The following is a 12,190-nucleotide window of genomic DNA, read 5'->3' on the forward strand; positions in this document are numbered from 1 at the left end:
AAAATCAAAATATACTATATTGCAAGAACAGTAATGATGTACTTGCTTAACTTTTAGCCCAATAAACAAAACCAACCAAAAGTTAATAAGTTTAAAAATTGTATTTCAAACAGTAATGATATCTTTGTACAGAATCCAGTTATCTATCTATATCTTAAAACTGAGATGTGATAGAAAATTTATGATTGATTTTAAATTCTATACATAAAACTTGACCAGAAACAACCACTGATTTACTGGAAGTGAAAATCATGTTGGGTAGTGATATTAGTAGAGTAAAATGTCATTAAATAAAATAGTTGATGCTAGATAGCCAAAATTAACTAGAGCCCTCAGTAGAACTAAAAACCATTATTCATAGAATAAATAAAAGGAATCTATTTCACATATGGAGGGGGGGGGAGAGAGAGAGAAGTAAAAATAAATCCAATTAAGCACAAGATTTATTTTTAATTCATTATTCAGAATTGCATGCCATTAACAGCTGTGTAACCCAAAAGCATAATGCACACCTCCATCTTCTACTGATTTTTATACTGTGCCTTTAGGATATTTTATTTGCTTAAATACTAAAATTAAATAATATAATATAGTCTAAAAAAACCAATACTGGAAATGTTTAACTTTAAAAAATACAATACAGGCCTATTCCGGAACATTCTGCAAATTAATAAAACTCATGATCTTATAATGTCACTAGAAGTGAAAAGCCTAAAATAAAAATTGTAGAAAAATATAGAATTTCATAGGCAACTAAAATATACATTGAATGGCCACCCTATTAGGTAGGTACACCTACCCTTTTCACGAAATAGTGCTCCTTCAGTAAGAGCATCACATGTTTGTATTATATGATAAAGTGTAAAGTATGTTAGTTGTCTGACGGCACCAGGGGTTCCCCCCCCCCATCTCTGCATTGTACCCTTTGTACATGTCACATACTGTGGAGGCTCGAGATTTAAAAAGTGTGGGGAGTGGTTTGTTGTATAGTGTTATGTTCTGTTGTTTCTCTGACAATTAAGCTGTTGGACCCTATTGGGACTCGCCGATGCCCACACTTTGCCACGAGGAGGCAGATCAGATACCCAGTAGATTATTTAAGTACTTTGGCAGGCCAGGCAATCTAATTTCTGAGGATTTCAGTGGCAAGGCCTAAAAAAAAAAATGGGCTGAACACTACAATTTGGAAAGGCCAAAAGAGATTTATGAGAAAGCGGTAGAATTATACGTTGATCAGAATTTGGTGGCATTGTTAGGGCATACTCGGTCGGTTTAGTTAAAGTGGGAGAGACTGAAGACTATGGGAAACAGGTAGAAGGATGGAGACAATAGAGTAGGCATCCCCAAAGAGGTCAATGGGGATGAGCCCCACCAGGTAAAGTATGGGGGAAGCAGGGAGGAGAAAAGTCAGAAACCCGTCCCCCCCCGGGGGATGGGGTTTTAAAAAGGAACAGAGTTTGAGTATCCAGTTCAGATCGCCAAATGCCATGTTGTGTCGATGATGGTCAAACTGCCCATCTGCTCTGGGGGTAGGATATATTAGCTGGAAGTGGAGGGGAGAGAGAGAGAGAGAGAGAGAGAGAGAGAGAGAGAGAGAGAGAGAGACATTTACTTCATTCATAATCTGCATTTTCACTCTACTTGCATTCTATTTTTATACTTTTTTCTTATATTTTATAACGTGTTTTTTTTTTCTGTTAGGTTATACACCAACGAGCCAAAACATTATGACCACCTACCTAATACGATGTTGGTCCTCTACATGCGGTTGTTGTTTGGTTTTTTAGGAGCATTAGCAACTAAGGCCATATTGCTCCGGGATATGCGGTGGTCATTCCCTGACCTTTCCGCATCCTCCGTATTTGGTGGTGACGGGCTCGAACCCCGGTTTAATCAAGAAGCGTGTGCTACGCACTGCTGCTCCTTCCCACCTGGCTACGGAGGCGCCTCTCTACATGCGGCCAAAACAGCTTGTACCTGGTGAGGCATGGACACTACAAGATTTCTAAATGTCTTGTGGTATCTGGTACCAACACGTAACCAGCAAATCCTTTAATTCCTGTAAAGTCTATGGTTGAGATGCCGCAGATCGGAGTTGCTGTTCCAACACAAACCACAGATGCTCGATGGGATTGATGTCTGGGGAATTTGGAGGCCAGTGCAATACCTGGAAGTCTTCTTCATGTTCCGCAAACCAGTCTCGAACAATCCGGGCAGTGTGGCATGGCGCATTATCCTGCTGAAAGATGGCACCACCAGAGGGGAAGACTGTTGCCATGAAAGGGGGGTACCTGGTCAGCAATGATGTTTAGGTAGGTGGTATACATCAGAGTGCCCGGCACATGGATGACAGGACCCAGGGTATCCCAGCAGAACATTGCCACCACTGGCTTGTTTTTGTCCCACAGTGCATCGAGGCGTCATCACTTCCCCAGGTAAACGTCACACACGTACGCTGCTGTCCACATGGTGCAACAGGAAACGTGATTCATCGTACCAGATGACCTTCTGGTCCAAATCACTCAAGGTCCAGTTTCAATGCTTGTGTGCCCATTGTAGGTGCTGTTGCAGGTGAACCGTGGTTAGCATGGGCACACAGCCCCATTTTCAGCAGGGTCCAATGTACTGTATGTTGAGATAAATTACTCCCGCCACCAGCATTCCAATTACTGGCGAGTTGCACCTCAGTTGCCCTTCTGTTGCCATGTACCATCTGGGAGAGCCTTCACTCACCTCAATCATCAATGAGCCGTGATCATCCAACACCTCGCTGGTGGTTCGTGCGTTTCCCCCTCCTCGGACCACTTTCGGTAGGTACTAACCACGGTTCACTGTGAACACCCCACCAGCCGTACTGTTTCGGATATGTTCTGACCCAGTCATCTAGCCATTACAATTTGGCCTTTGCCAAGCTTGCTTCCGTCCACTGCCTTTCCCATCTGAAGAACAAGAGTAACACTGATTAACGGAGCTCGGTATCAGGTGTTTTTATACAGTGTTCTGACTTGCGCACACATCGTAGTTCACCTGCAGTTGCTTAAATTTGCATAACAACTCGGTGGTCATAATGTTTTTGCTCATCGGTGTGTGTGTGTATATATATATATATATTTTTTTTTTTTTTTTTTTTTTTCACTCACTCATTCATCTTTTTCTCACACACCTGGGGGGGGGGAATGCAATGGTGTGTGATTTAAATTTAAATACTAATGCATAATAGTTAAGCTAAATAAGCAAGAATATAAAAGATTTAAACTAGGGTTGGGGTATACTTAACTGTAACATTTATGGTTTGTATTCTTTTTCTCACATTGCATTAGTCGAGGCATACGTGCAAGAAAGAAAGCTTAAGCAAACTAACTCAAGTTCTGAAAATGCATTGTAACTATCATAATAATCAGATTCTGTGCCTCTGTTTAAACCATATCAACTACCCAGAAGATGCATTAAAATCACCCTGCAGTTTTATTTCATCGAAAAAATATTTTGCCTTTGCTACACAAGCTGCCCAATAGACTGGAATGCCTTCTGCTCTTTGTTGGCTAAACCACAACAACAACAACATTGCCTTGTCAAGGTGCGTAGACGGTTTCATCGTTTTTCTGTTAATCATGCCTTGAACGTTATCAGATGTGCAAGCAAAATTTAATAGCTTCCCCTTATTTTTTATGATGTCACATATGGTCTGGTCACCAACATTATAATGGTTCATATAAAGATTTAACAGATGTGCAGTTTTCAAACTTTTGAATAATTTCAAGTTTTTGTTCAATTGAAAGCACAACTCTTTCACATTTACACATTATTTTCGTGATTTCTAAACAAAAAAATATTTACTATAAAAAAAATTCGACTGAATCACTCCTGACTTAAATAAATAATGAAAGAAAATTTTTCTTTTTGCAGTGCTACAGAACACAGCAATCTACAAGATGCACTAAAACAAACTAAATATTTCTTTTTCTGTTGTTTCTTTTAGCAGAGGATGTGAAGATATCGTGGGTTGTGGGGTAATACATTCATCGACCAATCACAACTTATAATGCTGCTTCTTGTCGCTTATTTGCGACTTGCAAAATATCTGTTTATACCTATTCTATTTATTACTTGAATTTTATGATTCCCGATGGATTATTTCCTTTTAACATTGGAGTCTTGAAGTAGTAGAAGTAGTGGCATGTGATGCAAGAAATCAAGTGTATGAACTTATGCAGCATCAGCCAAAAAAAAAAAAAAAAAAAAAAAAATCACACCATTCTCTCCAAATGCCTGTCCAGTTCCTCCTTAAATTTATTTAACCTATCAATTCCACAACGACAGATGGAAGTTTGTTCCAGCAACTAACCACCCGCTGGCTAAAGGCAAATTTCTGCACATCTATTCTACAACTGTCTTTTCTTAATTTGAATTTATGTCCCCTTAGATTCATAATCTGAACATGTGGAAGGATCCCATCAGAATTTAGCGTGCTCAACCCATTCAAGGCCTTATACACCTCAATCAGATCACCGCACAGGTGCCTGGTCTCCAGCCACTGCAATTTGCAGAACTTAAGCCTCTCTTGGTAAGAGGATCCATTCATTCTCCTCACCAATCTTGTTGCTCTTCTCTGTACACGCTCCAGCAAATCTACATCCTTCCTAAAATGAGGCCTCCAGACCTGTACGCGGTACTCAAGGCGCGGCCTGACCATTGCCTTATACAGAGGGACAATCACCTCCTTTTCCCTGCTAGCAAAATTCTTAATAGCATTGACAAAATCCCATGACCTGCCCTGGCAGCCTGTCTGCAGTGCTCAGAAAACTTCATATCTGACTGCACAATTACTCCCAGGTCTTTTTCATTTTCTACCACCTTAAATAAAGTACCATACAGTTGGTACGTTTCTCTGGGATTACTTCTACCCATATGCAGTACTTTGCATTTGTCAAGGTTAAACTTCAGTTGCCACTTCTTAGCCCATCTGCCCAAATTTTCTAGATCCTGTTGCAATAGCACACTGCCATTACTGTCATTAACAACCCTGCCAACATTTATCATCTGCAAACTTTGACACTAAGTCTGATATACCTTCATCAATATCATTGATAAATATACAAAACAACAGTGGACCCAACACCGAACCCTGTGGGACTCCACTAATAACATTAGTCCATGAAGAGAAGCACCCATTGATTACCACCCTCTGTCTTCTCCCACTCACCCATCCTTTTATCCATTGTAGCAACTTGCCCTTAATACCATTCTGCTCCAATTTGTACAATAGTCTTCCATGTGCAACAGTGTCAAAAGCTTTCCTGAAATCCAAATATATGATATCAAAATTATTTTTTACATCCGGTTCCTTTGTAACCACATTGTACTATCCAATCAAATTGGTCAGACAAGACTTTCCCTTAACAAACCCATGCTGTGTCTAAACTATAACTGCTGTCTTGTCTAGATGATCCTGCAATGATTCTTTAACCAGTGACTCCATTATTTTACCCGGAACAGAAGTTAAACTAACTGGTCTGTAATTACTCGTGTCACCCTTCGATCCCCCTTTGTAAATTGGGGATACATTTGCACATCTCCAGTCTGTGGAGACCTCCCCCGAGTCCAAGGATGCTCTCATAATTATGGCTAAGGGTTTGCTTAGTTGCTTTTCTGCCTCCTTTAATATAACTGGATAGGTCCCATCCACCCCAGGTGCCTTTCTTATGTTTAACTTCAACAATTTCTCCTCCACTCTGCTCTCAGTTATTACAAATCATTAAGCACCCTGCTACAATTTGATAACCTTCTGCCATTCTCAAACTTTAATAACTATTCATGTGTGAATTGTCCCGGTTAATCCAATCCTTGTAAATCGGTAAATGCTGTTATGCTACATCTAATAACAAAATACACTGATTGTTATTGAATAGAGAAATAGGTAACTCAGGAAGTAATAGATTTCATTCAATTAACACAACAGAGATTTTATTTCAAGAGATAAATCCGTCTTGTTTTCTTCCAACTACAATTTAATATACTAATAAGCAGATAGAAATATATTTACCTGTATAATCATAACGAGAACATGTCATGTCCACTTCATCACTAAGTGGAGCATTGGTGGCTTCCTTCAACCATGACAAGAAATCTTCACACAATAATTTTCTGAAAGAAAAATTCTCTTAAACACACAAACTAAAAAAAAAAAAAAAAAAAAAAATGCAAAGTATATATAGAATACACACATAATATCAGCCATCTTTCTTTCTTAACTATACTATTGCAAATGTGTTGCACTTTCAGTATATCTGCAATACATGTGGCCACTTGAGTGAGAGAGAATTTTGACCACACTGTTTCTATGCGGGATAGTTCCACCACACATATATATTGTGCCTAAACGAATAAACCAGTAATTCAGACTCCACTGTTTTACTGACTATCTATTATTATGTGTAGGCTGCTGAGCCATGGCACCAGTACAGTAACAAAAAGAAGTAAACACTTTTTTGTATTTTTATATTGTTTATTATTGATTTTTATTTATAACTAGTGTTAAAAATAATAAAATGTTACATAATGCTGTCATATTCAAAAGTCATCAGAACATGGCAATGTGCCATTCTAAAACTGGCTTCCATTGCTTACATATAGCAAATAACCCAAATATGCACACAGCAAATTGGAACTGTTCTCCTAGCAGCAGCAAGATGGCTAGATTGTGCCAAAACAAGACTAAGACTGGCTCTATTTTTTACACTTACAAGATTTTGTTAGTGTTTATTAGCAATGAATACAATAAATAATTTATTTTAAAAAACTTTTCATCGGTGTCATATGTTTTGGTACTTCCAGCATCACCAAAAGCCACTACTATGCATGTACAGAATACATACAAATAATATCAAAAATCAAAAATACAGCACATAATATAAAATATATCTCTATATTCTGGCTAGATACTCCATGGAAAACAGTCAACGTTAAATTCAATCCTTCCTCCAATAGTTTCCTTACAAGATCAATGAGATGCATCAGTTAACTCCAAATGATCACATTCTGCTCCAACTTTATTCTAAGCTTTTTGACAAAGATGGAGATGAATAGCAAGTGACCTTGGAACATCATAAGAACCTATGAGACTCATTTTCAGCTAAGTATCAGTGTGGATACCCAAAACTATCTGATATGCAGATAGTTTTGGAATTATGAACCATTCTTCTTCAAGGTTTGAGCATGTGTTCCCAACAAGTATGGGTGAACATTACCTGACCTTAATTCCTTGTGACTTCTGGTTATGGAAATACCTCTAGGGAAGAGTTTATCACAGCAATATTCAGTCTCTGGCCAACCTGAAGAAAAAACTTTGGACAACAGTGAACCATACCACATCATGTCAACTATCACATGAATTGACTACCACAGTCAAGTCACACTGCTTAATAAATTCAAAGTAACTTAATCTTCTTTCACAAATTCTCTTAAAAAAACTGAACATATTTAGGCTAACCAAACCTTTTAACAACAGACACAAATACAGTAAACAACACAGAATGAATTACCCAATAACCAGAAACAATGATGATATACCTGAGTTATTAATGTTATTTACAAAAAAATAAAAAAATAAAAAATGAAAGTAAGATATTAAAAGTTAAATCTTTATTATAAAAATCAAATATGTAATATACAATGTCCATATATATTTTCACTTAATATTAATGTATAGGCTAAACATGGACGCAGCCATTGACTTGTAAGTGTGTGTATATATATATATATATATATATATATATATACACAGCCACTCTGCAACTTACGTAAGGGTTACATTCTGTGGAACTTTGTGGAAGTCAAATTTTACATGTCGGAATTTCCCTAAATGCCTAAACAACACTCGCAACTATGCACGCTGAATTTGATTGAAGCAAAAAAGAAATGTTTGACAAACACGTAAATAGAATTATTTAATGAATTTTTTTTTATCTCACGCGCAGGAAATATTACAAAAGTGTGCTTCGAAATGTATAATAAAAAGATTAAGACAAGTGCCAGTACAAATGCCTCATAATCAAAAACAATCATTGCCAGAATCAACATCTCCAGCTGATAAGTACGCCGCTGCAGAGATTTAGAAGGGATCGGCCACTCAACCTTACGAATGAACATATTAATGGATGACTGGACAGTGACTTTTTTCTTTTCTTCGTAGATTTCTTTGTTGAAAGCAAGCATATCATTAACCCCTCTCGCCGACCGGGCTAGCCGAGTGGGTAAAGTACCTGCCTGGCAACCCAAAGGTCGCGGGTTCGATTCCCGCCTCGGGCTTGGATCAAAGTACTGCAAAAACCTTGGGAGGTGCAATATGGCCACAGAAGCCGATGCGCCAACAACTACCAAATCAAAAAAAAAAAAAAAAAATTAACCCCTCTGTTAACTTTTAAGAATCGTCGCTGTCAGAATTCATCTTCTCAAACCTCGCTGTGTGCAGGACGAAAGCATCATGTGTAGCATATGCGGAATTTCATTAAAAACAGAGATGAATTATAATATAAACACAATGAATGCTGTATATACTTTTTTTAAGGCACTTGGCTGATGGTGTTATGCCATCTACATATTTTTGCTGTCCTAGTCACAGGTCCTCCATTTATTTCCTACGGGAAACAAAATGTTTCCACGGTTTTTTTAAGTTTGCACCAGTGAGCAAAAATTTACGTAAAGTCGAATTTACATAAGTTGGGGAGTGGCTGTATATATCGCTAAATTTGGTAAGTCTGTAATTGGACAAAAAAAAGTACCTATGTATTTGAAAAATAACAAATTCACTAAAAATTGGAAGAAACATAAACTAACCAAAAACCATAAGATACACCCAATTATTGGAGGAATTGAGTTGTATGAACATTAAGGTCAATATTGTTTTGTGTATTACGGCAGATTTGCATGTTGTGCAAGCTGAATAACTCTTGAGGGGAAACCTACTCCTTCCACCCAAGATTAGCTGACTATAGTCCAAAATAAAATGCCTTTAAGAATTCCTCCAATCCATGAATTATGATATTTACATAACACAGCTTGTGCATTATTCAATCAGGCACTGTCTCATACCTATTTGGAGACATACTGAGATTCTTATACTGAGGTCAAACCTCAGATGTGGCTACTTTCTTTGTGTTTTGCTTATCTTCAGCTGTTATGTTATGTTCATGACTGCAATACTAGGCACCTTCTCTTCTCCCTTTCACTACTGAGTTTTTTGCTACTGCTTTCATCCCCCTCCACTATCAGAATGTTTCTGCATGACCTGCCAAGACGTTACAGGACTATGATATTATACGTACCCAGCTCCCAAACAGGAAGCTTCAGTCTATCATTACACGGGTTAAGAATTCCACTCTAGTGTTTATGTGAGGTTGGGTGTGTTATCTGAGGTATGCATTTTAGTCAGATGTGATTCCCATCATTAAGAGCATTGCTCAATCCTGTTATAAGAGTAAAAGTATTGTAATAAAGATGAATGGAGCTTCTTAAATCCGTTTTAAAAACCTTTATGTTGTATATACGGGCACTCCCCCACTTACGTAATGCTCGACTTACAGAAATTTGACTTTACGTAACTTAACAAAAATGGTGGAAACATATTTTGCATCCCGTAGGAATAAATGGAGGTATCGAGAAAATATTGTAATGTGAATCCAATAACACTGGTTTTTTTGGCAATTCGTTCCAAGACCTCGGAAATTGAAATTTTCGCTATATAACTAAGCTATTTATCTCTCTAAAAGGTCATTTTTATAATGGAAATTGTGCTACACTTTCACTGTTATCATATGTTCCGCTATAAGAATTAATTTTGAACGCTTTGTGATATTTTTCTAAAACACATTTCTGGAGGTCACTACCATAAAACAATAAAAACAATTTGCACTTTCCGGTTTATTGAGTGCATCTAATTATAAACAGGTAGTAAACGCAATCTTTTTGCATTTGCAATAATCCTGATAACTGGAATTGTTTGGGTTTTTATGTTATTATGGTGAAATGTGCTTCCCCTTCACTGAAATCTTCAATCATATAAAAAACATAAATTTTCACAGAAACTTCTCTTCATTCCTATTTACTTATTACAATGGTGAAGGGAAATGGGCCAACAGAAAGTGCAAAGGCTGGCAGTGCTAGGAAACGAAACAAAATTGATTTAGAAATGAAGATGATTAATTAAGAAGTATGAAGCGGGACAAAGTTTGTCATTATTGCATGGAATTAGGTCTTCAACAGTGAATACTATTTTAAAGGACAGTGCGCATATAAAAAAACATGTTAAAGGAGCAAGGCATTTAAGATCAACAGTGATCGCAAAACAGCATTCAGGTGCTATATCGAAAATGGAAAAGCTATTAATAATATGGATGGAAAATCAAATTAAGAAGCAAGTGCCCCTGAGTCCAATGGCCATCCAAGCAAAAGCAAGAAGTATTTATGAAGATATTAAGGATAAGTACGGTGAACCCCAAGCAATGCATTAATAGGTTCAAGCATTGCGCTAGTTGTTGTTGTTATTTGGTTTTTAGGAGCATTAGCAACTAAAGCCATATTGCTCCAGGGATATGCAGTGGTCATTCCCTGACCTTTCCGCATCCTCCATATTTGGTGGTCACGGGCTCGAACCCCGGTCTAATTAAGAAGCATGTGCTATGCACTGCCGCTCCTGCCCACCTGGCTATGGAAGTGCCATGCACCGCGCTAGTTTCCACAACATTAAAGTATGCGGTGAAGTTGCACATGCGATTCTGCAGCTGCAGAGAAATTGTGATGTGCTAGGAAAAAAAACTCCTTCTAAATCTCCACAGTCCTCAACTTCCACAGCGGTGTACTTATCAGCTGGAGAGTTATTTTGGCAATGATGCTCAAAAGGTAAAACTTGCTGATTTATGCCTATCTCTTCTCTCTTTTTGTAATTTTGCACACTTTTGTGATTTTTCCTGTGCATGAGATAAAAATTTGAATAATTCTATTTACATGTTCGTCAAACATTTCTTTTTTGCTTCAATCAAATTCAGCGCACATAGCTGCGAGTGCTGCATAAGCATTTAGGGAAATTCCAACACATAAAATTCTACTTAAGTAGAGTTCCGCGGAATGCAACCCTTACGTAAGTCGGGAAGTGACTGTATTTTCTTTGTAAAATAATAGCAGTTTGTTATATTCGGGGCTTTTGAATTTTAAAATTTACTACTTACATGCAAACTTTACATAAAAACAAACTGGGCCAGCAAATATACTGGACAGTGAATTGGAAAGCCATTTTTTAAACACTGTTGATCACTGGTGTAAGCCTTTCTTAAGAAATAAAATTCACAAATGTGATATTTTTCTACTCATATGCAATGGTGCTATGACAGCCACTCAAAATTTAAAGGGTCAGCTTAATATTTTTACAGTATTGTGTGTGTGTGAGGTGGAGGGGGAAGGAACAAATGGTGATACCTCAATTTTGCCTTCTTGCAGTTACTCCAACTGTAAACAAGGCCAGTTGTGGCTTTGTGATAACATGAATGTAAAGCATTCCACACTGAACTTTTTATAGTTATTCAAGGACTGGCTGTGACGCACATGGACACTAATGTCCACGCTGCATGATCCAGTCAGCATAGCATGATCATGCCCCAAAAAGTGCACAGCCTTTAGTTAACTGTTGTACTGGCTTACCATTTGAAATAAATTACACTGGTCCTGGCTGTACAGCATATAAACAGAAATTTGTAATATATTATTCATAAAAATAATTTGATCTATAATCCATCCATTTTAAACCAATGTAGGTAGACAACTCCATATCAAATCAACAAATTAATGTGCACAGCAGGTTAACTGACTGCAAATCTCTAAAAAAACTTAAAATATATTTTAAATGCATGAGTAACAGCAAACAAGAACTCCAGCTTAAGATGTTATTTTAAGCTAAAAGGATAAAGTGATGTGTTGTTAAATTTTTACAATTATATATGACTATTTTTTACAATAAAATTATTGCTTTTTACAACTTACCTCAATGCTTTTATATGACTACTTGTTGATATTTTTAAATCGTCAGACTGTAACAGAAAATAATATGCATCTATAATTATTAAGCAACAAACTTCAAATCACTATTTCCTCCAAAATATGCATATATTATGAATAAAAACTAACAGAACTTAAACTGATT

The 12,190-nt window shown here is 37.2% G+C and overlaps 1 protein-coding gene across 2 annotated transcripts in view; it reads right to left on the reverse strand.

Annotated features, from left to right (window-relative positions):
• sud1 (Prolyl 3-hydroxylase sud1) overlaps positions 1 to 12,190 on the reverse strand; it is a 153,243-nt gene that overhangs the window by 60,949 nt on the left and 80,104 nt on the right. For both annotated transcript variants that reach the window (XM_090374392.1, XM_090374393.1), the window contains exons 5-6: positions 12,031 to 12,077; positions 6,044 to 6,144 (exon numbers count right to left, since the gene is read on the reverse strand). In XM_090374392.1, coding sequence (XP_090230518.1) covers positions 6,044 to 6,144; positions 12,031 to 12,077 — 148 coding nt within the window. The remainder of the gene's footprint in view (positions 1 to 6,043; positions 6,145 to 12,030; positions 12,078 to 12,190) is intronic.

This window comes from Mastigoproctus giganteus, chromosome 5, assembly GCF_048544385.1.
Source record: "Mastigoproctus giganteus isolate SK-2022 chromosome 5, ASM4854438v1, whole genome shotgun sequence".
NCBI lineage: Eukaryota > Metazoa > Arthropoda > Arachnida > Uropygi > Thelyphonidae > Mastigoproctus > Mastigoproctus giganteus.